Source organism: Mustelus asterias, chromosome 21 (assembly GCF_964213995.1).
Source record: "Mustelus asterias chromosome 21, sMusAst1.hap1.1, whole genome shotgun sequence".
In the NCBI taxonomy this organism is placed as follows: domain Eukaryota; kingdom Metazoa; phylum Chordata; class Chondrichthyes; order Carcharhiniformes; family Triakidae; genus Mustelus; species Mustelus asterias.
Window position 1 is genome coordinate 6,834,155 of NC_135821.1, and position 27,763 is coordinate 6,861,917.

General features: G+C 50.8%; 1 protein-coding gene across 1 annotated transcript in view; it reads left to right on the forward strand.

The window, feature by feature from the left end:
• LOC144509464 (voltage-dependent T-type calcium channel subunit alpha-1I-like) overlaps positions 1-27,763 on the forward strand; it is a 232,987-nt gene that overhangs the window by 68,596 nt on the left and 136,628 nt on the right. Inside the window, exons 7-8 of the mRNA XM_078238374.1 lie at positions 1,749-2,040; positions 11,575-11,933. Of these exons, the coding sequence (XP_078094500.1) occupies positions 1,749-2,040; positions 11,575-11,933 (651 nt within the window). The remainder of the gene's footprint in view (positions 1-1,748; positions 2,041-11,574; positions 11,934-27,763) is intronic.

Below are 27,763 nucleotides of genomic sequence, written 5' to 3' on the forward strand. Positions count from 1 at the left end.
TTTTATAGAATCCGACAGCGCCGAAGGAGGCCATTCAGCCCATCGGGTCTGCACCGACCACAATCCCACCCAGGCCCTATCACCATAACCTCATGCATTTACCCTGCTAATCCCCCTGACACTAAGAGGCAATTTAGCACGGCCAATGCACCTAACCTGCACATTTTTGGAGTGTGGGAGGAAACTGGAGCCCCCGGAGGAAACCCACGCAGACATGGGGAGAACGTGCAAACTCCACACAGACAGTGACCCGAGCCGGGAATCGAACCCAGGCCCCTGGCGTTGTGAGACAGCAGTGCTAACCACTGTGCCACCGTGCCGCCCTTGTACTTCTGATAAATAAAGACTTGCATTTCTATCACATTTCTCCCAAACACTGAACATCTCAAAGTGCTTTACAGCCAATGAAGTCCAGTTTGAAATGTAATCACTGTTATTGTAGGAAGTGCGGCAGGTAATTCATACACAGCAAGATCCCACAAACAGCAACGAGAGTTTATTTATTAATGTCACAAGTAGGCTTACACTAACACTGGCGGCACGGTAGCACAGTGGTTAGCACTGCTGCTTCACAGCTCCAGGGACCTGGGTTCGATTCCCGGCTCGGGTCACTGTCTGTGTGGAGTTTGCACATTCTCCTCGTGTCAGCGTGGGTTTCCTCCGGGTGCTCCGGTTTCCTCCCACAGTCCAAAGATGTGCGGGTTAGGTTGATTGGCTATGCTAAAAATTGCCCTTAGTGTCCTGAGATGGGTAGGTTAGAGGGATTGGTGGGTAGGGGAGTGTGCGTCCCGGGGAACCTTATCCGGGGAGGGGAGGGCGTGCCCCGGGGAACTGTGTGGGGATGTGGGGGTAGGGCCTGGGTAGGATTGTGGTCGGTGCAGACTCGATGGGCCGAGTGGCCTCTTTCTGTACTGTAGGGTTTCTATGATTCTATGATTACTGCAATGAACTTACTGTGAAAATCCCCGAGTCTCCACACTCCTGTTCGGGTACAGTGAGGGAGAATTTAGCACGGCCAATGCACCGTAACCAGCGCGTCTTTCATACTGTGGGAAGAAACCGGAGCACCCGGAGGAAACCCACGCAGATACAGGGGAGAATGTGCAGACTCCGCACAGAGAGTGACCCGACCTAGGAATCGAACCCGGGTCCCTGGCGCTGTGAGGCGGCAGTGCTAGCCACTGTGCCACCGTGGTGTCCTGGACAATGTGTTTCTGTGATGTCCTAGAAATTTCCACGCTCTGTCGAGAAATAATGTTGGTATGTATCAAGTCGATAACTTTTTGTCATAACTAGAAGTTGTCAGATATGTGGAGAGTGACCAGGGCGGGGGGCGGGGGGAGGGGTGGGCGGGCGGTGGGAAGGATGGGTGGGGGGGGGGTGAAGACCTTCATAGCTGAACAACTGATTACAATAACAACTTGCATTCATAGAGTGCACTAATCCCAGTAAAACATCCCAAAGAGTTTTGAAGGAGTGTTTTCAGGCAAAATTGGATCCAGTGGATGTCTCCCCTCATGGGAGAGTCTGGGACCAGGGGGCAGAGTCTCAGAATAAAGGGGCACCAATTTCGGACTGAGATGAGGAGAAATTTCTTCTCGTGCCGTCCACGACATGGTCTTATAAGGAGATAGTTCAGGTTTATATATTGGTTCCACAAGTAGGCTTACATTGGGCTCGTTCTGGGAAGCGCTGGAGTGGGTAGGCCGGGGAACCCTATTCACGGTCCCTCTCCTTCTCTTCCTCAGGTAGGTTCGTTTTTCATGATTAACCTGTGCTTGGTTGTCATAGCGACCCAGTTCTCGGAGACCAAGCAGCGGGAACACCAGCTGATGCAGGAGCAGCGGGCCATGTACCTCTCCTCCAGCACCGTGGCCAGTTTCGCCGAGCCCGGCGACTGCTACGAGGAGATCTTCCAGTACGTCTGCCACATCCTGCGCAAGGCCAAACGCCGGACCGTGGGCCTCTACGCCAGCATCCACACCCGTTTCCAGGGCAACCGGGGAGGAAGCGCCGAACTCGGCCTCTGCCACGAGTGCGGTAGGTAATCCGGGGAGGGGAGGGAGCCTCCCGGGGAACCTTATCCGGGGAGGGGAGGGGAGGGCACGCCCCGGGGAACCTTATCCAGGGAGGGGAGGGCACGCCCCGGGGAACCTTATCCAGGGAGGGGAGGGCACGCCCCGGGGAACCTTATCCAGGGAGGGGGGTGCGCCCCGGGGAACCTTATCCGGGGAGGGGGGGCGTGCCCCGGGGAACCTTATCCGGGGAGGGGGGGCGTGCCCCGGGGAACCTTATCCAGGGAGGGGGTGCGCCCCGGGGAACCTTATCCGGGGAGGGGGGCGTGCCCCGGGGAACCTTATCCGGGGAGGGAGGGCGTGCCCCGGGGAACCTTATCCAGGGAGGGGGTGCGCCCCGGGGAACCTTATCCAGGGAGGGGGTGCGCCCCGGGGAACCTTATCCGGGGAGGGGGTGCGCCCCGGGGAACCTTATCCGGGGAGGGGGGGCGTGCCCCGGGGAACCTTATCCAGGGAGGGGGTGCGCCCCGGGGAACCTTATCCGGGGAGGGGGGCGTGCCCCGGGGAACCTTATCCAGGGAGGGGAGGGTGCGTCCCGGGGAACCTTATCCGGGGAGGGGAGGGCGCGCCCCGGGGAACCTTATCCAGGGAGGGGAGGGTGCGCCCCGGGGAACCTTATCCAGGGAGGGGGGCGTGCCCCGGGGAACCTTATCCGGGGAGGGGGGGCGCGCCCTGGGGAACCTTATCCGGGGAGGGGGGGCGTGCCCCGGGGAACCTTATCCGGGGAGGGGGGGCGTGCCCCGGGGAACCTTATCCAGGGAGGGGGTGCGCCCCGGGGAACCTTATCCAGGGAGGGGGGCGTGCCCCGGGGAACCTTATCCGGGGAGGGAGGGCGTGCCCCGGGGAACCTTATCCAGGGAGGGGGTGCGCCCCGGGGAACCTTATCCAGGGAGGGGGTGCGCCCCGGGGAACCTTATCCGGGGAGGGGGTGCGCCCCGGGGAACCTTATCCGGGGAGGGGGGGCGTGCCCCGGGGAACCTTATCCAGGGAGGGGGTGCGCCCCGGGGAACCTTATCCGGGGAGGGGGGCGTGCCCCGGGGAACCTTATCCAGGGAGGGGAGGGTGCGTCCCGGGGAACCTTATCCGGGGAGGGGAGGGCGCGCCCCGGGGAACCTTATCCAGGGAGGGGAGGGTGCGCCCCGGGGAACCTTATCCAGGGAGGGGGGCGTGCCCCGGGGAACCTTATCCGGGGAGGGGGGGCGCGCCCTGGGGAACCTTATTCATTGTCCGGCAAATCTGTCGGGTCATTTCTGGAGCAGGTTTCGCAACCTCAGGATTTCCCGCAGTGCCTCGTGGCCAGTGAAACGTTTCTGAAATGTGATCACTGCCTGTATTGGGGGGAAAGCAGTCTGTGTTATTATAATGAGATAAAAGCTTGGGCTTCCTTACAAGGCACAAGGCACCAATCACTCACAGGGGTTGAGGCAGCACTTTGCAAGTTCATTTATTAACACTCGGGACATGAGAACAGATTATACACAGGTATAAAGCTTAAAGACTTCAAAGGTCTGTGTGTCTGCGTGTGTGTCTGTGTGTGTGTCTGTGTGTGTGTCTGCGTGTGTGCCTGTGCGTGTGTCTGTGAGTGTGTGTCTGTGCATATGTGTCTGTGTGTGTGTGTTGTTGTGTGTGTACGTGTGTGTATGCATCTGTCCGTGTGTCTGTGAGTGTGTGTCTGTGTCTGTCTGTCAGTGTGACTCTGTCTGTGCGTGCGTATCTGTGTGTCACTGTCTGTGTATCTCTGCCTGTGCGTGCATGTGTGTGTGTGTGTCTGTGTCTGTGTGTGTGTGTACATGTAACTATACCATACTTTTAAAAGCATTTAATACCAGTCTCTTTTCTTTTTAAAGATACTGACCGGAACTCGACTGTACTGACAGCACTGACCCTCTGACAGTGCGGCACTCCCTCAGTACTGACCCTCTGACAGTGCGGCACTCCCTCAGCACTGACCCTCTGACAGTGCGGCACTCCCTCAGTACTGACCCTCTGACAGTGCGGCAGTCCCTCAGCACTGACCCTCTGACAGTGCGGCACTCCCTCAGCACTGACCCTCTGACAGTGCAGCACTCCCTCAGTACTGACCCTCTGACAGTGCGGCACTCCCTCAGTACTGACCCTCTGACAGTGCGGCACTCCCTCAGCACTGACCCTCTGACAGTGCGGCACTCCCTCAGTACTGACCCTCTGACAGTGCGGCACTCCCTCAGTACTGACCCTCTGACAGTGCGGCACTCCCTCAGTACTGACCCTCTGACAGTGCGGCACTCCCTCAGTACTGACCCTCTGACAGTGCGGCACTCCCTCAGCACTGACCCTCTGACAGTGCGGCACTCCCTCAGTACTGACCCTCTGACGGTGCGGCACTCCCTCAGTACTGACCCTCTGACAGTGCAGCACTCCCTCAGTACTGACCCTCTGACGGTGCGGCACTCCCTCAGTACTGACCCTCTGACAGTGCGGCACTCCCTCAGCACTGACCCTCTGACAGTGCGGCACTCCCTCAGTACTGACCCTCTGACAGTGCGGCACTCCCTCAGTACTGACCCTCTGACAGTGCGGCACTCCCTCAGCGCTGACCCTCTGACAGTGCGGCACTCCCTCAGCACCATACTGGGAGTGGCAACCTTTATTTTGTGCTTAAATATGGCTTTTGAACTTGTGACCTTTGACTCAAGAGTGCTCCCCAGGGAACCATGGCTGACAGTGCAAGAGTCCATTTAGCTCTAGAAAATCGTTGAATTGTACTGCCAGTTTCCTGTGGCACAGACTGAAGCTACCAGCCAGATGAGAGTTGTATAAATACATCCTGGTTTCAGCAAGCAACTCGACTAATCATTATCGTTGTCCACTGATGTCCTTCTCAAATAACAGACGGTGGAATATTTATGGAGAGTGACATTTTCAGGCACTCGATCTCTTGTGTACAGCTGGGTCCCTTTGTACAATGCAGGTTTTTTTTTGCAGTTTTAACCGAGGTCAGTGGGTGGACTGATAGGGAATGTTGTTTTGTTTGGATCAAGAGCCTCCATTGAAACGGCAAACCCATCAACTCAAACTGAGGAAACCTCCGAGGCGGATTTTTACAATTCAGAAATCAAAAGCAAAGTGTGGACTGGCAACGGGGGTCAGGCGGGAGGGGAGAACACCAACATATTCCCGACGGTGGGGTCGCACAGAGCCAATCATAGAATCCCTACAGTGCAGAAGAAGGCCCTTCAGCCCATCGAGCCTCACCGACCACAATCCCACCCAGGCCCTATCCCCCTAACCCGTCATGTTTACCCTAATAGTTCTCCTGACAAGAAGGAATAATTTAGCATGGCCAATCCACCTAACCTGCACATCTTGAGACACTAGGGAACAATTTAGCATGGTCAATCCATCTAACCACATCTTTAGACACTAAGGGGCAATTTAGCATGGCCAATCCACCTAACCTACACATCTTTGGACACTAAGGGGCAATTTATCATGGTCAATCCACCTAACCTGCACATCTTTGGACAGTAAGGAGCAATTTAGCATGGCCAATCCACCTAACCTACACATCTTTGGACAGTAAGGAGCAATTTAGCATGGCCAATCCACCTAACCTGCACATCTTTGGACACTAAGGGGCAATTTATCATGGTCAATCCACCTAACCTGCACATCTTTGGACAGTAAGGAGCAATTTAGCATGGCCAACTCACCTAACCAGCACATCTTTGGACACTAAATGGGAATTTACCATGGCTAATCCACCTAACCTGCACATTTTTGGACACGAAGGGTTAATTTAGCATGGCCATTCAACGTAACCTGCACATCTTTGGACTGTGGGAGGAAACCGGAGCACCCGGAGGAAACCCATGCAGATACGGGGAGAACGTGTACACGCCACACATTCACCCAAGCCGGAATTGAATCCAGGTCACTGGCGCTGTGAGGCAGCAGTGCCAACCACTGTGCCACCGTGCCAACTGAGGTCATAGTTTGAGGATAAGGAGTAAACCTTTTAGGACTGAGGTGAGGAGAAATTTCTTCACCCAGAGGGTGGTGAATGTGTGGAATTCACTCCCGCAGAAAGTAGTTGAGGCCAAAACGTTGTGTGATTTCAAGAAGAAATTAGATATAGCTCTTGGGGCTAAAGGGATCAAGGGATATGAGGGGAAAATGGGATCAAGGTATTGAAGTTGATGATCAGCCATGATCAAAATGAATGGCGGAACAGGCTTGAAGGGCCGAATGGCCTCCTCCTGCTTCTAGTTTCTATGTTTCTCTGTGAGTTAGTTAGTTAGTCAGTGGATAATGATGAAACTAACATCAAATTTAGCTTTCGAAAGCGGGTCGTTTGTAGGACAGGAATAAGAGAGGTCCGAGTGAGCCAGACAGAGAGAGTGGCATCGTGTAACGGGAGAGAGATTGACTGGAGAATATTGTTCACACAGCAAATGATGATGATTGGGAGTACACTGGTGGACAGGTGGTGGAAGCAGATTTTTTTTCGTGACCTGTAAGAGGAAATACTGGAAAACAAAACATTTGCAGGATTATGCGTACAGAACAGGAGTAGGGAGAATATTAAACAGAGCTGGTACAGGCTCAATGGGCTGAATGGCCTCCTCCTGCACTGTGAGATTCTAAAGAGGTAGCAATGCAAATTTAAGAGCAGAATGTCCTCATCTTTGCACCACCAACACTCAGGGGTGTCCGCAAAGGTTACGAGACACAGCCCGAGGATACTGAGAATCGTAAAGGATTAGATACCCTGCTACTTTATTCTGACACAGATTTCCTCAACACATCCTTCAGACAGACTGCAAAACACTTCACACATAGGGCGTGACCTTTGATGTGCTGTCAGTGTTATGAAGTCAATTCATCTCCACTTCCCTTTCATCCACATGTGTTCTTGGGCCCCCAGGGTCTCCCAACCCCTGACTGCGAGACCAAGCAAACCTCTCTCTCTCTCCCTCTTTCAACACCGAAACTCCTTCTGATATCAGAAGGACATTAGAAATAAGAGCAGAAGTCGGCAACGTGACCTCTCCAGGCTGTTCCACCAAATCGTCGTGGCTGTTTTTCAAATTCAACGCCATCTTCCTCCCCTCCCATTGGCTTCCCATTTCCCATAATTCCTTCCACCCGCCATCTTCTCATTTCCCATGATTCCTTCCTCCCACCATCTTCTCATTTCCCATGATTCCTTCCTTCTGCCATATTCACATTTCCCATGATTCCTTCCTCCCGCCATCTTCTCATTTCCCATGATTCCTTCCTTCCTGCCATCTTCTCATTTCCCATGATTCCTTCCTTCCGCCATCTTCTCATTTCCCATGATTCCTTCCTTCCATCTTCTCATTTCCCATGATTCCTTCCTTCCGCCATCTTCTCATTTCCCATGATTCCTTCCTTCCGCCATCTTCTCATTTCCCATGATTCCTTCCTCCCGCCATCTTCTCATTTCCCATGATTCCTTCAAAGAGACCAGAAATCTCTCAAACCTAAACATCCTCGACACTGAGTCTTTCAGATTTTTTATTTGACTCTCCCCAATTCGATTTGCGTCTCCCCTGGCTCAATTAGATGCGCCAATTTAATGGCAGGTTGGCAGAGTGGCACAGTGGTTAGCACTGCTGCCTCACAACGCCAGGGACCCGGTTCAATTCCAGCCTCGGGTGACTGTCTGTGTGGAGTTTGCACGCCGTGTTCTGGAATACGGCGTGGGAAAGCGTGAGGTTATGCACTTTGGTAGGAAGACTAGAGGCGTAGACTATTTTCTAAATGGGGAAAGGCTTTGGAAATCTGAAGCACAAAAGAACTCTCTTCAGGTTAACGTGCTGGTTCAGTCGGCAGTTAGGAAGGCAAATGCAATGTTAGCATTCATTTCTAGAGGACTCGAATACAAGAGTAGGGATTGTACTTCTGAGGCTGTATAAGGCTCTGGTCAGACCCCAATTGGAGTATTGTGAGCAGTTTTGGGTCCCATATCTAAGGATAGATGTGCTGGTCTTGGAAAGGGTCCAGAGGAGGTTCACAAGAACGATCCCTGGAATGAAGAGCTTGTCGTATGAGGAACGGTTGAGGACTCTGGGTCTGTACTCGTTGGAGTTTAGAAGGATGAGGGGGGATCTTATTGAAACTTACAGGATACTGGGAGGCCTGGATAGAGTGGACGTGGAGAGGATGTTTCCACTAGTAGGAAAAACTAGAACCAGAGAGTACAACCTCAGGCTAAAGGGAGGATCCTTTAAAACAGAGATGAGGAGGAATTTCTTCAGCCAGAGAGTGGTGAATCTGTGGAACTCATCTTTAGAATGTAACCAATGACAAATTTTGTATTGGTTGTAATGTGACCAATGGGAAAAGGATGTAAGGGTCAGCTGACCCAGTAAAACATGGAACCAATTACAGAGTGATGTAATAGTCAGCTGACCAGCTGATTCGCTATAAATAAGGAACTATGTCGAATTGCTGGGAGCTTGGAGTGGCCCAGGGTGAGGCCCCAAGTTTGGAGTAATGATGTCTCTTTATTAAACCCTTTCTTTGATTTATAAGTTGGAGTAAGTTTTGTTGTTTCATCAGCTGCATTTTGAAGACTTGTGAAGAAACACTCATTGCCACAGAGGGCTGTGGAGGCCGGGTCACTGAGTGTCTTTAAGACAGAGATAGATAGGTTCCTGATCGATAAGGGGATCAGGGGTTATGGGGAGAAGGCAGGAAAATTGGGATAAAAATCATATCAGCCATGATTGAATGGTGGAGCAGACTCGATGGGCTGAATGGCCTAATTCTGCTCCTATATCTGATGGTCTTATGGTCTACATGGGTTTCCTCTGGGTGGGGCTCTGTTTTCCTCCCACAGTCCAAAGATGTGCGGGTTGGGTGGATTCTCATCTGTGTTTAATTAACCCGTCAGTTCCTTACCTATCTTATTATGGTCACCCCTAAACTACCTCCATTGATTTGAGATGTGGCACCTCTGGCAAGACTGCCCTTTGGCTAAGATCAAGTGTCAGATTGAGCCCAAGACGGGGTGAAATGCCGCACGTTGTCAGCTTGGATCCTGTTTGTGTGCTTTATGGGGGGCCATGAATTGGATTCAATTTTTGGAGCAAGCAAGGAGGTAGATTTGAGTTTGCCCAGTGAGAGAATCATAGAATCCCTACAGCGCAGAAGGAGGCCATTTGGCCCTTCGAGTCTGCACCGACCACAATCCCACCCGGTCCAGTCCTATTCCTGTAACCCCACATATTTACCTTCCTAATCCCCCTGACACTAAGGGGCAATTTAGCAGCTCTGGTTTCCTCCCACAGTCCAAAGATGTGCAGGGTAGGGGCCAATCCACCTAACCTGCACATCTTTGGACTGTGGGAGGAAACCAGAGCACCTGGAGGAAACCCACGCAGACACGGGGAGAATGTGCAGATACACACAGAGAGTCACCCGAGCCTGGAATTGAACCTGGGTCCCTGGTACTCTGAGGCAGCAGTGTTAACCACTGTGCCACCGTGCCGGTCCAACCTGTGCACTGGCTTTGTACCTTCAAGGAAAAAAGATCTCCGGCAAGACTGGTGTCAGTGTGGATCTGGAGTCACGTGTAGGCCAGGCCAGGTAACGGGTGCAGATTTCCTTCCCAAGTAGGAGAGAGATCGGCCTAGTTTGCTGATGTAACAATGAAGGTTACTGCATAAACACTCCATCTAATAATACCACCTTTAATGGATACAGTGGTTATGTTACTGGACTGATGTGCAGGTTAGGTGGATTGGCCATGCTAAATTGACCCGGGTGTCAGGGGGATTAGCAGGGTAAATACGTGGTATTATGGGAATAGGGCCTGGGTGGGATTGTGGTCGGTGCAGACTCGATGGGCCGAATATCCTCCTTCTGCACTGTAGGGATTCTATGACTGACCGAATAAAAGCTGGTATTGGTAATTTTAAGTTTAAAGTTTATTTCTTAACGCCACAAGAAGGCTTACATTAACACTGCAATGAAGTTACTGTGAAAATCCCCTAGTCGCCACACTCCGGTGCCTGTTCGGGTACACTGAGGGAGAATTTAGCATGGCCAATCCACCTAACCAGCACGTCTTTCGCACTGTGGGAGGAAACTGGAGCACCCGGAGGAAACCCACGCAGACACGGGAAGAACGTGCAGACTCTACACAGACAGTGACCTGAGCCGGGAATCCAACACGGGTCCCTGGCGCTGTGAGGCAGCAGTGCTAACCACTGCGCCACCGTGCCGCCCCCATTGTTGAGTTGATGCTTGAAAGCCAGCTGGTTGACCAATGTCAGAGGTTTGGGGTTGGGATGTCAAGTGAACGGAGAAGATCCCATGACACTGTCTCAAAGCAGGGAAGGGGAGTTCTGCCAGCCCGTCAATCAATATTTATCCTTCAACCAATGTGGCAGCAACAGATGATGGAACAAAGAGAACAAAGAACAGTACAGCACAGGAACAGGCCCTTCGGCCCACCAAGCCTGCACCGATTAAATTGTCCTATCTAGACCAACGGCCTGTATCCCACTATTCCCCGTCTGTCCCTGTGTCTATCCAGATAAGTCTTAACTGTCGCTAACGTGTCTGCCTCAACCACCTCACTTGGCACTGCATTCCAGGCCCCCACCACCCTCTGTGTAAAAAACCTCCCCCGCACATCTCCACTGAACCTTTCCCCCTTATCTTGAACTTGTGCCTCCTTGTAATAAAGAACAAAGAGAACAAAGAACAGTACAGCACAGGAAACAGGCCCTTCGGCCCTCCAAGCCTGTGCCGCTCCTTGGTCCAACTAGACCTAATTGTCATTTCTGCCCTGGGAAAAAGCTTCCAACTGTTCACCCTATCCACACCCCTCATGATTTTAATTATGATCTCCCATTATTACCTGTGGGATCTTGCTGTGCGCAAATTGCCTGCCACGCTGCCTACATTACAACAGCGACTGCACTTGAGACATATTTTATTGGCTGCAGAAGTGCTGTGGGATGTCCTGAGGTTGCGATGGAAATGTAAGCTCTTTTCTTTTGCAGGAGAAGGAATAAGGGGCGGCACGGTGGCACAGTGGTTGGCACTGATGCCTCACAGCGCCAGGGACCCGGGTTTGATTCCCAGTTTGGGCCACTGTCTATGCGAAGTCTGCATGTTCTCCCCGTGTCTGCGTGGGTTTCCTCCGGGTGCTCCGGTTTCCTCCCACAGTCCGAAAGACGCGCTGGTTAGGGTGCATTGGCCGTGCTAAATTCTCCCTCAGTGTTACCCGAACAAGAGTGTGGCGACGAGGGGATTTTCACAGTCACTTCATTGCAGTGTTAATGTAAGCCTACTTGTGACACTAATAAATAAACTCTACTTTTAAAAATAAAGGAAAATGTTATTTGGTTGTGGTCTGGGTGCAGGTGAGATGACTGACCCATCCAAGGGTCACCCTGCTGTTAATTTATTCTTTAATTTATATATTTCTATTCTTCCCTGGGCTTCCCCACCTTCACGGCTCCCGTCTCCTTCTCCGCAGAGCTCCACCACCGCCACGCGACAGACAACCCGGAGTACACGCCACGCGCCATCGTCCAGCCCATCGTCCTGAGCTTGACCTCCGACCCCAGTCACTGCCCGCAGTGCCACGGCGGTGAGCTGACCCCTGCCGCCAAAGCCTCGGACGCGGGCGACGCAGAGGCCGGCACGGCGGCGGCGGCCTGGGAGAAAGAGGCCGAGTCGGGGAGGCCGGAGAGGCAGGCGAGGTGGTACGTCGAGATGTGGAGCGAGGTGCGGTGCAAACTGACCAACATCGTGGAGAGCAAGTACTTCAACCGTGGCATCATGATGGCCATCTTAATCAACACCATTAGCATGGGCATCGAGCACCATGAACAGGTACCATTCCAAGCACACGGCTCACCTGGGCTGATGTTCAATTAAAAGCGGTGTGCCTCAGAGATTGGTGCTGGGTCCACTGTTAATTGTCATTTATATTAATGATTTGGATGAGAATATCGGAGGCATGGTTAGTAAGTTTGCAGATGACACCAAGATTGGTGGCGTAGTGGACAGAGAAGGAAGTTATCTCGGATTGCAGCGGGATCTTGATCAATTGGGCCGGTGGGCTGATGAATGGCAGCTGGAGTTTGATTTAGACAAATGCGAGGTGATGCATTTTGGTCGATCGAACCAGAGCAGGACTTACTCAGTTAATGGTAGGGCGTTGGGGAGAGTTACAGAACAAAGAGATTTAGAGGTACAGGTTCATAGCTCCTTGAAAGTGGAGTCACAGGTGGACAGAGTGGTGAAGAAGGCATTCGGCATGCTTGGTTTCATCGGTCGGAACATTGAATACAGGAGTTGGGACGTCTTGTTGAACATAGAACATAGAACAGTACAGCACAGAACAGGCCCTTCGGCCCACCTTGTTGTGCCGAGCTTTATCTGAAACCAAGATCAAGCTATCCCACTCCCTATCATCCTGGTGTGCTCCATGTGCCTATCCAATAACCGCTTAAATGTTCCTAAAGTGTCTAACTCCACTATCACTGCAAGCAGTCCATTCCACACCCCAACCACTCTCTGCGTAAAGAACCTACCTCTGATATCCTTCCTATATCTCCCACCACGAACCCTATAGTTATGCCCCCTTGTAATAGCTCCATCCATGTTGAAGTTGTACAAGACATTGGTACGGCCACACTTGGAGTACTGTGTGCAGTTCTGGTCACCCTATTATAGAAAGGATATTATTAAATTAGAAAGAGTGCAGAAAAGATTTGTCCGGATGCTACCAGGACTTGATGGTTTGAGTTATGAGGAGAGGCTGGATAGACTGGGACTTTTTTCTCTGGACCGTCGAAGGCTCAGGGGTGATCTTATAGAGGTCTACAAAATAATGAGGGGCATAGATCAGCTAGATAGTCAATATCTTTTCCCAAAGGAAGGGGAAAACTAGAGAGCATAGGTTTAAGGTGAGAGGGGAGAGATACAAAAGGGTCCAGAGGGGCAATTTCTTCACACAGAGGGTGGTGAGTGTCTGGAACGAGCTGCCAGAGGTAGTAGTAGAGGTGGGTACAATTTTGTCTTTTAAAAAGCATTCAGACAGTTACATGGGTAAGATGAGTATCGAGAGATATGGGCCAAATGCGGGCAATTGGGACTAGCTTAGTGGTAAAAACTGACAGCATGGACAAGTTGGGCTGAAGGTCCTGTTTCCATGCTGTAAACCTCTATGATTCTATTACTCTATAATTGTACAGGGCGTTGGTGAGGCCACACCTGGAGTATTGTGTGCAGTTTTGGTGTCCTTTTCTGAGGAAGGATGTTCTTGTTATAGAGGGAGTACAGAGAAGGTTTACCAGGCTGATTCCTGGGATGGCAGGTCTGTCATGTGAGGAGAGACTAAGTGGGTTAGGATTATATTCACTGGAGTTTAGAAGAGTGAGAGGGGAATCTCATAGAAACTTATAAAATTCTAACAGGATTAGACAGGGTAGATTCAGAAAGAATGTTCCCAATGGTGGGGGAAGTCCAGAACTAGGGGTCATAGTTTGAGGATAAGGGGCAAACCTTTTGGGACTGAGGTGAGGAGAAATTTCTTCACCCAGAGGGTGGTGAATGTGTGGAATTCACTCTCACAGAAAGTAGTTGAGGCCAAAACATTGTGTGATTTCAGGAAGAAATTAGATTAGCTCTTGGGGTTAAAGGGATCGAGGGATATGGGGGAAGGGGGGGAATCAGGATATTGAATTTGATGATCAGCCATGATCAAAATGAATGGTGGAGCAGGCTGGAAGGGCCGAATGGCCTCCTCCTGCTTCTAGTTTCTATGTTTCTGTGTTACCGAGAGACTCGGGGCAGGGCTTTGCAGTCCTGTCACAATGTGTCGGGGGAGAGGGAGGAGGGGTGGAGGGGTGGGGCGGGGGGGCGGGGGGTGAACCGTCCAAAACTCCAATGACTTGGGCAGGAACATAAGATCCTGCCAAGGAGAGGGTCCGTACAATTCCACCCAATTACCCCTGAGTGCCTCTTCAATGCTTGTAATTTTTTTACAGTTTATTTATTAGTGTCACAAGTAAGGCTTACACTGCAATGAAGTTACTGTGAAAATCCCCTAGTCGCCACACTCCGGCGCCTGTTCGGGTAACACTGAGGGAGAATTTAGCACGGCCAATGCACCCGAACCAGCACGTCTTTCAGACTGTGGGAGGAAACCGGAGCACCCGCAGGAAACCCACGCAGACACGGGGAGGACATGCAAACTCCACACAGACAGTGAATCAAGCCTGGAATCGAACCCGGGTCCCTGGCGCTGTGAGGCAGCGGTGCTAACCCACTGTGCCCCGTTAACCAGAGAGAAAGATTGTGCATTTATATAGCCCCTTCGTATTTCCCAAACTGACTCACGACCAGTGAGGTGTACCTCACTTGTACACCTTCACTGTCCTCATGCAGGAAACGCAGCAGTCAATTGGTGCACAGCACGATCCCACAGGCAGCAATGGGATGATGATGATGACCGGATCATTCATTCAGTTTATTTTAGTGCTGTTATGCGAGGGATAAATATTGGTCAGGGCGGCGGGGGAAACCTCCCCTGCTCTTCCTTCAAAACATTGGCCAACTCAGAACAGACAGAAGCCTCAGTTTCACGTCTCCTGACACCTCTGACAGTGCCGCACTCCCTCGGTACTGCACAAGGAGCGTGTGAAGCCCCTGGACAGGGAATCTCCAACCCATGGACCTTCTGGTTTCGAGGCAGGAACCGTGGCTGAAATGACTGTTTGTTGAGAAACCTTTTGTAAACAGCACATTTTTGAGTTGATTTATTATTGTCACATATATTAGTATACAGTGTAAAAGTATTGTTTCTTGCGCGCTATACAGACAAAGCATACCGTTCATAGAGATGGAAAGGAGAGAGTGCAGAATGTAGTGTTACAGTCATAGCTAGGGTGTAGAGAAAGATCAACTTAATGCGAGGTAGGTCCATTCAAAAGTCTGACAGCAGCAGGGAAGAAGCTGTTCTTGAGTCGGTTGGTACGTGACCTCAGACTTTTGTATTTTTTTCCCGACGGAAGAAGGTGGAAGAGAGAATGTCCGGGGTGCGTGGGGTCCTTAATGATGCTGGCTGCTTTGCCGAGGCAGCGGGAAGTGTAGACAGTGTCAATGTCAGAGATGCTATATAAATGTGTGGTGAACCACTGTTACTACATGTATGTGCCTGGACACACCCATGCTGCACCTGGCCCGAGACTCCTCCCTTTCCACCTGAGACCCCTCCCTTTCCACCCAGAGTGGGGTATAAAGGTGATGGTCCCTCCTCCTCGCCTCAGTCTAGACCAGGTCAGCTACAAGGGTGTGCTCCTGTTCTCTGTGAATAAAAGCCTATTAGTTTCCCTCACTCACAGGAGTCTTCGTGTCATAATTGATAGTGCATCAAAATGCAAATTGTTGCTGTTGTTTCCCCCCCCCCCCCCCCCGCCCCCGGCAGCAAGGCCAAGATTGGGAACTCCAGGGGTGGTGGGTGCAGACCTCCCTTGCCGATATGTTCCCTGCGGAGTTGGCGATGATGATGATTTTGTTTGAAGGAGCCAGGCACGGGGCTCGGTTTTCTAATCGAGTTCGGAGCAGTAGCAATTTGTGCTTCTGCTGATGGACAGTTGGGGAAAGAGAGATCCTCTCCCCTAGGGGATTAACACTTTGACCTCCCTGACATGGATTGTGTGCCTGTCCTCAACAGAGAGATTAAGCCTTTTATCCTGCTAGCTTCAGTTATACCTGGTAGCCGTACAGACTGTGAAGGAGAATCCGGAATTGATTACTCTGCTTGATTGAGAACAGGCCGACGGAGGAGACCAACATTAATGGGAAAGTGGCCGGGGACTGACTGTTGGTGATAATTAATGCATCCTTCCCCTTCGATCAAGTTCCTGCTCTTTCGGTGGCGGTATTGTTCCATTTATTCTCAGTAGTTTGGAGCGTGTATGAAACTAGGGGAATAGGTCATGACAGATTGGCCCACAGTCAACACCAAGAATGCTGATTGCATCTGAACAATTTTGTGTAACTATCTAGAATTGAAACCTGTAAAAGCAGCAACCTGCATTTATATAGCAACTTTGACATTGACTCAAGTTTGAGCTTCATTATCTAGGTGTTTGGACTGTATGCTTTTGAGCTTCAAGTTTTTAGGTGTCCAGGTCACCAACAACCTGTCCTGGTCCCCCCCATGCCGATGCTATAGTTAAGAAAGCCCACCAACGCCTCTACTTTCTCAGAAGACTCAGGAAATTTGGCGTGTCAGCTACGATTCCCACCAATTTCTACAGATGCACCATAGAAAGCATTCTTTCTGGTTGTATCACAGCTTGGTATGGCTCCTGCTCTGCCCAAGACCACAAGAAACTAATGTGGATGTAGCCCAATCCATCACGTAAACCAGCCTCCCATCCATTGACTCTGTCTACACTTCCCTCTGCCTCAGAAAAGCAGCCAGCATAATTAAGGACCCCACGCACCCCGGACATTCTCTCTTCCACCTTCTTCCTTCGGGAAAAAGATACAAAAGTCTGAGGTCACGTACCAACCGACTCAAGAACAGCTTCTTCCCTGCTGCTGTCAGACCTTAGAATGGACCTACCTCGCATTAAGTTGATCTTTCTCTACACCCTAGCTATGACTGTAACACTACATTCTGCACTCTCTTGTTTCCATCTCCATGAACGGTATGCTTTGTCTGTATAGCGCGCAAGAAACAATACTTTCACTGTATCCCAATAAATGTGACAATAATAAATCAAACTTAAACATTACAGATAAAAGCAAAGTGCGGCGGATGCTGGAATCTGAAACAAAAACAGAAAATGCTGGAAATCTCAGCAGGTCTGACTTTTTGAGTTGATTTATTATTGTCACATGTATTGGGATACAGTGAAAAGTATTGTTTCTTGCGCGCTATACGGACAAAGCATACCGTTCATAGAGTACATAGGGTAGAAGGGAAGGAGAGGGTGCAGAATGTAGTGTTACAGTCATAGCGAGGAGAGAGAGAGAATAGAGCCAATGTTTCGAGTCTGAATCCAGACTCGAATCTATTCTCTCTCCACAGACGCGTCAGGCCTGCAGGCATTTTCCAGCATTTTCTGATTTTGTTAAGTGTAACAGCAGCATTCCGAGGTCCTTCACAGCAGAATTGTCATATTAAAGTTGTGATGTGGAGTTGCCGGCGTTGGACTGGGGTGGGCGCAGTAAGAAGTCTCACAACACCGGGTTAAAGTCCAACAGGAGATGTCATAGAGTAGAATCCTAGAATCCCTACAGCGCAGAAGGAGGCCATTCGGCCCATCGAGTCTGCACGGACCACAATCCCACTCAGGCCCTATTCCTGTAACCCCATATATTTACCCCACTAATCCCTCTTACCTGCGCATCCCGGGACACCAAGGGGCAACTTAGCACGGCCAATCCACCTAACCCACGCATCTTTGGGACTGTGGGAGGAAACCGGAGCACCCGGAGGAAACCCAGGCAGACACGGGGAGAACATGCCGACTCCACACAGACAGTGACCCAAGCCGGGAATCGAACCCGGGCCCCTGGAGCTCTGAGGCAGCAGTGCTAACCACTGTGCCACCGTGCCGCCCTATCTGCCAAAGCGATCTGTGAAACAGTGCAGGTTAGGTGGATTGGCCATGCTAAATTGCCCCCTTAGTGTCAGGGGGACTAGCTAGGGTAAATGCATGGGGTTAGGGCCTGGGTGGGACTTTGGTTGGTGCAGACTCGATGGGCCGAATGGCTACCAAATAAACCCGTCAAATTAAAGTTGACATTGCACCACATAAGAAAATATTAGGACAGGTTCTTTTTTTCAACTGGGCATCGCATGGAGACGTTTAGGGAGGGAATCGGAGACCTTGGGGGCCCAGGCAACAGCACTGCCGACTCTGGAGAGATTAAAATCGGGAATGGGGAGATCGCAACAGTATCAATAGATTTTAACTCCAGGCCAATCCAGGTGGGTTAGCGACCACATTGTGGGTGTGACCCCTTCACCCCACAAATCCCATCCTTGTAGAGTTGAAGGATTTGCCCCATTCCTCCTGCCTTGAATTGGAGGCCAGGTTTGGAGTTTGGAGGAGGGTTGGAGAGTCTAAAATTTGAGGCCGGATTTGGAGTTTGGAAGAGGGTTGTGGGCTTGTCATATGAGGACTCTGGGTCTGTACTTGTTGGAGTTTAGAAGGATGAGGGGAGAATATTATTGAAATTTACAGGATTCTGCGAGACCTGGATAGAGTGGACGTGGAGAGGATGTTTCCACTAGTAGGAAAAACTAGAACCAGAGGGCACAACCTCAGGCTAAAGGGAGGATCCTTTAAAACAGAGATGAGGAGGAATTTCTTCAGCCAGAGAATGGTGAATCTGTGGAATTCTTTGCCACAGAAGGTTGTGGAGGCCGGGTCATTGAGTGTCTTTAAGACAGAAATAGATAGGCTCTTGGTTAATAAAGGGATCAGGGGTTATGGGGAAAAGGCAGGAGAATGGGGAGGAGAAAATATCAGCCATGATTGAATGGCGGAGCAGACTCGATGGGCCGAGTGGCCTCATTCTGTTCCTATGTCTTATGGGTTAAAATTGGAGGCCAGGTTTGGAGTTTGGAGGAGGGTTGTAGGGCTGGAGAAGGTTAACGACAGATATATTTGCATTTATATGATGCCTTGCAAGTCTCAAACTGCTTCACAGCTAATGAGGTAGTTTTGAACTGTAGTCACTGTTTGTGGGAGAAGATCGAGACCTGGGAAAGATTTGAGTACACAGATGGGAATTTTAAAATTGAGACATTTCGCAGACTGGGTGTCCATGTTTGCGAGGGAGCACCCATGGGTGCACGTTAGTGCAGAGTTTTCGATGAGTTCAAGCTTAGAGAGAGTTGCAAACCAGCCAGGAGAGCTTTAGAATGGTCATAGAATCATAGAATTTACAGTGCAGAAAGAGGCCATTCGGCCCATCATGCCCACACTGACAACAATCCCACCCAGGTCCTATCCCCGTAACCTCACTTATTTACACTCCTAGTCCCCCTGACATGACCAGTCCACCCAACCCGCACATCTTTGGAGTGTGAGAGGAAACCGGAGCACCCGGAGGAAACCCACGCAGACACGGGGAGAACGTGCAGGCTCCACACAGACAGTGACCCGAGGCCAGACTCGAACCTGGGTCCCTGACGCTGTGAGGCAGCAGTGCCACCATGCTGCCCCAAAGTGAAGTGTGGAGGTGGCGCATTGGTTAGCACTGCTGCCTCACAGCACCAGGGACCCAGGTTCGATTCCGGCCTCGGGTCACTGTCTGTGTGGAGTTTGCACGTTCTCCCCATGTCTGCGTGGGTTTCCTCCGGGTGCTCCGGTTTCCTCCCACAGTCCGAAAGGCGTGCAGGTTAGGGGGATTGGCCATGCTAAATTGCTCTTTAGTGTCAGGGGGACCAGCAATATGTGAAGTTACAGGGATCCCTTTATTAATCAAGAGCCTATCTATTTCTGTCTTAAAGTCACTCAATGACCCGGCCTCCACAGCCTTCTGTGACAAAGAGTTCCACAGATTCACCACTCTCTGGCTGAAGAAATTCCTCCTCATCTCTGTTTTAAAGGATCGTCCCTTTAGCCTCCTCTGCACTGCAGGGAGTCTAAGATTCTTCTATGATTCTAAAGAGGGCATTGAGACTTCGGCTGAGATGGGAGCGAGGGCGACTGTTATTGGGAAGGGGAGTAGGTGGGAACTGGAGGGGTTACTGGGACAGGATGATAAGGTGTGCAGTTGGGAAGAATAGCGGGGACTTTGCTGAATCGTACAGGCTCTCGGTACTGAAGCAGTTAACGGGTGATCGAACCAACTATCTTTAGACGAGCTATTTCAAAAGGTCACTCAGGACTGTGACATTTAAGGAGCATTTATTTTTGTTTTCTCCACATTTCCTTTTACCTCACTCTCGGCCGTACGCAGTCGATCGGTCAGCAGAGAGGAACAAAGAAACAGGGGCTGACTTTCTTCTTTCCCTGGATGTGTTTAACCCCCCCCTCGTCTCGGCATTCCACCCAGACGCAGAGGTTGACAATCGGGATCATTGGAGGCTGGGACTGCGCAGCGGGGCTGAACCTCCCTCTGTCGAGGGGTAGGACCTGAGGTTTGGGGATGGGGCATGGGGGGGGGGGGGGTGGGGGCCAGGCCTAAGTGAGATGCTCTTTCAGAGAGTCAGTGAAGACTCGATGGACCGAGTGGCCCTCTGTCTGCACTGTAGGGATTCCATGGTTCACTCCCACAATGGGGGAGGGGGGTGGTTGCCAATCCTCCAGGGTAGCTTGGAGTCTCCAGGAATTTAACTCTCAATCTATTGACTCTGTTGGGATCAAACCCAAGATGAAACACGTAGGTGGCATAAAAATAATTCTGTACAAGTGTGTCTTCTTTTATCATTTTCTTTGAATCTTTTACCTTTATCTCTTATAACATTGGGAGATGTGAGGCTTGTTGACTTGGCAGAAGCTCCAACAATGAGGCGGCACGGTGGCACAGTGGTTAGCGCTGCTGCCTCACAGCGCCAGGGACCCGGGTTCGATTCCAGCCTCGGGTCACTGTCTGTGTAGAGTTTGCACGTTCTCCCCGTGTCCGCGTGGGTTTCCTCCGGGTGCTCCGGTTTCCTCCCACACTCCAAAGATGTGCGGGTTAGGTGGATTGGCCGTGCTAAATTGCCCCTTAGTGTCAGGGGGATTAGCAGGGCAAATATGTGGGGTTACGAGGATAGGACCTGGGTGTGATTGTGGTCAGTGCAGACTCGATGGGCCAAATGGCCTCCTTCCGCACTGTAGATTCTATGTTTCAATGAGTCCTCCAGGAAGTAGTCCTGGAGTTGGCAACCATTATCCACTAATGCCCAGCAGTGAGTTGACTATCTCTTAGCTCTTGGCTCTGACGAAGGGCCATCCAGACTCGAAACGTTGGCTCTTTTCTCTCCCCATAGATGCTGTCAGACTTGCTGAGATTTTCCAGCGTTTTCTGTGTTTGTGGGTGTGGGTGAGTTGATTATCTTGGCTGTACCAATCAGGGTTGTCTCTAGACCTGAGAGGCAGCCAATCGGTGATGGATCGAGCATAGAGTTCCAGTCTGAAGAAGCTGTTCTTGAGTCGGTTGGTACGTGACCTCAGACTTTTGTATCTTTTTCCCGATGGGAGAAAGTGGAAGAGAGAATGTCCGGGGTGCATGGGATCCTTGATTATTCTGGCTGCTTTCCCGAGGCAACGGGAAGTGTAGACAGAGTCAATGGATGGGAGGCTGGTTTGCGTGATGGACTGGGCTACATCCACGACCCTTTTCTTGCGGTTTTGGGCAGAGCAGGAGCCATACCAAGCTGTGATACATCTGGAGAAGATGCTTTCTATGATGCATCCGTGACAGTTGTAGCAGGCATGCCAAATGTCCTTAGCCTCCTGAGAAAGTAGAGGCGTTGGTGGGCTTTCTTAACTATAGTGTCGGCATGGAGGGACCAGGACAGGTTGTTGGTGATCTGGACACCTAGAAATGTCAAGCTCTCGACCATTTCCACTTTGCCCCCATTGATGTAGACAGGGGCATGTTCTCCACTATGCTTCCTGAAGTCAACGACTATCTCCTTCGTTTTACTGGCATTGAGGGAGAGATTATTGTCATCCAACACTTGGGAGAACTGGGTGGAACAACTGGATAAACGCATCCCTTCACCTCTGGGCCCTGAGACCACACTCAGCCGAATGCGATTGATTTAAAATGTCCTCCACCTCCTCAGTGAGTTTGGAGTTGCCCTCGATCCTTCTCCCCACCCGCAGAGGCCCACAGCACAAAGATGGCTCCTCGTTGCATGGAAGCAAAACCCTGCAGATGCTAGCGATCTGAAACCTGAATGGAAAATGCTGGAAAATCTCAGTAGCTTCTGGCACTGTCTGAGGAGGGAGGAACAGAGTTAGCGTTTGTGTTCATCAGACTCTTCTTCAGAGCGCCTGATGAAACCATGCTTCACCTGGACACGGCCTCGTAGTGTCAAACGTGATGGAATCTTCTCCAAAGAATTCTCTAACTCGAAACGTTAACTCTGTTTCTCTCTCCACAGACGCAGCCAGACCTGCTGAGACTTTCCAGCGTTTTCTGTTTTTATTTCCCAATATTTTGTTTTTATTCTGAAATACTCCCCCCTTGCCTGGACGGGTGTAGCTCCAACAAAACTCGACACCATCCAGGACAAAGCAGCCACGCTTGATCGCCACCCCTTTCACAAACACCCACTCCCTCCACCACCGACGCACAGTGGCAGCCGTGTGAACCATCTGTATAGAACCCCTACAGTCCAGGAAGAGGCCATTCAGCCCATCGAGTCTGCACCGACCACAATCCCACCCAGGCCCTACCCCCATATTTTACCCGCTAATCCCTCTAACCTACGCATCTCAGGAGACTAAGGGGCAATTTTAGCATGGCCAATCAACCTAACCCGCACATCTTTGGATTGTGGGAGGAAACCGGAGCACCCGGAGGAAACCCACGCAGACACGAGGAGAATGTGCAAACTCCACACAGACAGTGACCCAAGCCGGGAATCGAACCCAGGTCCCACGGAGCTGTGAAGCGGCAGTGCTAACCACTGTGCTACCGTGCCGCCCATCTACAAGATACACTGCAGCAACTCAACAAGGGTCCTTTGATAGCACCTTCCAAACCCACCACCATCTAGAAGGACAAGGGCAGCAGATACATGGAACACCACCACCTGCAAGTTCCCCTCCAAGTCTTACATAGAATCATAGAATCTACAGCACGGAGACAGGCCCTTCGGCCCAAACTGGTCCATGCCGACCAAAATGCCCATCTAAGCTAACCCCATTTGCCTGCATTTGGCTCATACCCCTCTAAACCTTTCCTATCCATGTACCTGCCCAAATGCCCTTTAAATGTTGTCAATGTCTCTTCCTCAACCACTTCCTCCGGCAGCTCATTCCACACACGCACCACCCTCTGTGTAAAAAGGTTGCTCCTCAGGTTTCCATTAATTCTTTCCCCTCTTAACTTAAACCTATGCCCCCTAGTTCTCGATTTCCCCAACCCTGGGAAAATGACTGAGTGCATTCGTCCTATCCATGCCTCCCACGATCTTATACACCTCTATAGGATCACCCCTCAGTCTCAGTCATCCTGGCTTGGACATACACCGGCTGTTCCTTGACTCAGTAAGAAGTCTCACAATACCAGGTTAAAGTCCAACAGGTTTATTTGGTAGCACAAGCTTTCGGAGCGCTGCTCCTTCATCAGCTGAGTGCAGGATTTAGTTTACAAACAGGGCATATATAGAACAGACTCAATTGCAAGGTAATGGTTGGAATGCGAGTCTTTACAGGTAATCAAGTCTTTACAGGTACAGACAATGAGAGTGGAGAGAGGGTTAAGCACAGGTTAAAGAGGCGTGTATTGTCTCCAGCCAGGACAGTTAGTGAGATTTTGCAAGCCCAGGCAAGTCGTCCCGGTTGAGGCCGTCCTCATGTGTGCGGAACTTGGCTATCAGTCTCTGCTCCGCGATTCTGCGTTGTCGTGTGTTGTGAAGGCCGCCTTGGAGAACGCTTACCCGAAGATCAGAGGCTGAATGCCCGTGACTGCTGAAGTGTTCCCCGACTGGAAGGGAACACTCCTGCCTGGTGATTATCGAGTGGTGCCCATTCATCCGTTGTCGTAGCGTTCCTTGACTGTCACTGGGTCAGAAACTCCCTCCCTAACAGCAGTGTGGGTGTACCTACACCTCATGGACTGCTGCGGGTTCAAGAAGGGCAGCTCGCTACCACCTTCTCAAGGGGAGATAGTGCCATAGTGATATTGTTATTGGATTAGAGAACCAGGGTACCGCTCTTGGGGACCTGGGTTCTAATCCAACCACAGCAGATGGCGAAATAAATCTGGAATTAAAAGCCTATAATGATGACCATGAAACTATTGTCAATCGTCCTAACAACCCATCTGGTTCATTAATGTCCTGGAAATCTGTCGCCAGGAATGTGGTTGACTTTTAACTGCCATCTTAAATGGCAATGGAAGAATCCCAAAATGTTAAAGATATTCAGCAGGTCAGGCTCGGAGTGAGTGAGAGCCTGGCGATGGTCCCTGTCCTGACACCCCTCCCCTTAATGTGTCTGTGTTCAAAATACTAAACCATCAGAGGCAGAAAGGGGATCACAGCCCACCGTATCTGCACCAGCCCTCCAATCGAGCATCGTGACTTAGTGCCGTTCCCCTGCCTTTCCCCCCCGTACCCCCTGCACATTGTTTCCATTCAAATCATAGAATCTACAGTGCACAAGGAGGCCATTCGGCCCATCGAGTCTGCACCGACAACAATCCCACCCAGGCCCTATCCCCATAACCCCACATATTTACCATGCTAGCCCCCCTGACACTAAGGGGCAATTTTAGCATGGCCAATCCACCTAACCCACACATCTTTGGAGTGTGGGAGGAAACCGGAGCACCCGGAGGAAACCCACGCAGACACGGGGAGAACGTGCAAACTCCACACGGACAGTGACCCAAGGCCGGAATGAAACCCGGGTCCCCGGTGCTGTGAGGCAGCAGTGCCAACCACCATGCCACCGTGCCGCCCTCTCATCTAATGCGTTCTCAAACACCTCGATTGAACCTGCCTCCATCACACTTCCAGGCAGCGTTTTCCAGACCCCAACCACTCGCTGGGTGAATAAGTTTTCCTCCCATTAGCATTCACTCCTTTTTCAAATCACTTTAAATCCGTGTCCCCCTCGTTCTCGATCCTTTTCCGAGTGGGAACAGTTTCTCTCAGTCCAGCTCCCCTCAGGATTTTGAACATCTCGATCAAGTCTCCTCTTAGAACATAGAACAGTACAGCACAGAACAGGCCCTTCAGCCCACGATGTTGTGCCGAGCTTTATCTGAAACCAAGATCAAGCTATCCCACTCCCTATCATCCTGCTGTGCTCCATGTGCCTATCCAATAACCGCTTAAATGTTCCTAAAGTGTCTGACTCCACTATCACTGCAGGCAGTCCATTCCACACCCCAACCACTCTCTGCGTAAAGAACCTACCTCTGATATCCTTCCTGTATCTCCCACCACGAACCCTATAGTTATGCCCCCTTGTAATAGCTCCATCCATCCGAGGAAATAGTCTTTGAACGTTCACTCTATCTATCCCCTTCATCATTTTATAAACCTCTATTAAGTCTCCCCTCAGCCTCCTCCACTCCAGAGAGAACAGCCCTAGCTCCCTCAACCTTTCCTCATAAGACCTACCCTCCAAACCAGGCAGCATCCTGGTAAATCTCCTCTGCACTCTTTCCAGCGCTTCCACATCCTTCTTATAGTGAGGTGACCAGAACTGCACACAATATTCCAAATGTGGTCTCACCAAGGTCCTGTACAGTTGCAGCATAACCCCACGGCTCTTAAACTCCAACCCCCTGTTAATAAAAGCTAAGATGTGGAGATGCCGGCGTTGGACTGGGGTAAACACAGTAAGAAGTTTAACAACACCAGGTTAAAGTCCAACAGGTTTATTTGGTAGCAAAAGCCACACAAGCTTTCGAGGCTCTGAGCCCCTTCTTCAGGTGAGTGGGAATTCTGTTCACAAACAGAACTTATAAGACACAGACTCAATTTACATGAATAATGGTTGGAATGCGAATACTTACAACTAATCCAGTCTTTAAGAAACAAAACAATGGGAGTGGGGAGAGCATCAAGACAGGCTAAAAAGATGTGTATTGTCTCCAGACAAGACAGCCAGTGAAACTCTGCAGGTCCACGCAACTGTGGGAGTTACAAATAGTGTGACATAAATTCTGATTCTAGGATCGCATGATAAAGACTCAGGAGGAAAAAAGCAGAAATATTTATGTGAAATAGTGTGACATAAACCCAATATCCCGGTTGAGGCCGTCCTTGTGTGTCCTGCAGAATTCCCACTCACCTGAAGAAGGGGCTCAGAGCCTCGAAAGCTTGTGTGGCTTTTGCTACCAAATAAACCTGTTGGACTTTAACCTGGTGTTGTTAAACTTCTTACTGTGTTTACCCCAGTCCAACGCCGGCATCTCCACATCGTGATCCATTTTGGCAGATCCAATGGGATGAAGCAGCAGTATAATATGAAGGGTACCATTCTTAGCAGTGTAGAGGATCAGAAGGACCTTGGGGTCCGGGTCCATAGGACTCTTAAATCGGCCTCGCAGGTGGAGGATGCAGTCAAGAAGGCGTACGGCGTACTGGCCTTCATTAATCGAGGGATTGAGTTTAGGAGTCGGGAGATAATGCTGCAGCTTTATAGGACCCTGGTTAGACCCCACTTGGAGTACTGCGCGCAGTTCTGGTCACCTCATTACAGGAAAGATGTTGAAGCCATTGAAAGGGTGCAGAGGAGATTTACAAGGATGTTGCCTGGATTGGGGGGCATGCCTTATGAGGATAGGTTGAGGGAGCTTGGTCTCTTCTCCCTGGAGAGACGAAGGATGAGAGGTGACCTGATAGAGGTTTACAAGATGTTGAGAGGTCTGGATAGGGTAGAGTCTCAGAGGCTATTTCCAAGGGCTGAAATGGTTGCTACGAGAGGACACAGGTTTAAGGTGCTGGGGGGTAGGTACAGAGGAGATGTCAGGGGTAAGTTTTTCACTCAGAGGGTGGTGGGTGAGTGGAATCGGCTGACGTCGGTGGTGGTGGAGGCAAACTCGTTGGGGTCTTTTAAGAGACTTCTGGATGAGTACATGGGATTCAATGGGATTGAGGGCTATAGATAGGCCTAGAGGTGGGGATGTGATCGGCGCAACTTGTGGGCCGAAGGGCCTGTTTGTGCTGTGGCTTTCTATGTTCTATGTTCTATGTAATCCACATTTAAATTAGTCCTACCAAAATGAATCACCTCACATTTAGCCTTCCCCTCTCCAAGGAGAACAGTCCCAACCTCTCCAATCTATCCTCACAACTGAAGTTTCTCCTCCCTGGAACCATTCTTGTAAACCTCTTTCACACTCTCTCCAATGTGTTGACAATCTTAAAAGTTTAAAGTTTATTTATTAGTGTCACAAGTAGGCTTACATTAACACCGCAATGAAGTTACTGTGAAAATCCCCTAGTCGCCACACTCCTGTTCGGGTAACACTGAGGGGGAATTTAGCACGGCCAATGCACCCTAACCAGCACGTCTTTTGGTCTGTGGGAGGAAACCGGAGCACCCAGAGGAAACCCACGCAGACACGGGGAGAATGTGCAGACTCCACACGACAGTGACCCAAGCCAGGAATCAAACCTGGATCCCTGGCGCTGTGAGGCAGCAGCGCTAACCACTGTGCCACCGTGCTGCCCTACAGTGTGGCGCCCAGAACTGTACACAATATTCCAGCTGAAGTCTAACTAGTGTCTGGTATAAGTTCCATAAATAACCAGCACTTGCATAGGCTGGTGCCCGAACTCGGCAACCTATGGGTGAGACAAATCATAGCAACCAATAACTGTTCTACGTAACATTAGTCGATGGGCTGGATCCTCCCTATCGTGTTAAACCACTCCGGCTCCCCCTCTCCTACTCACTCCGTTCTGCTCACTCTGACCTCTTCACTCCCAATCTTCACCCCGACATTGGCAGCCGTGCCTTCAGATGCTAAGGCCCTCTGTTTGGACTTTACCGAACCTTGTC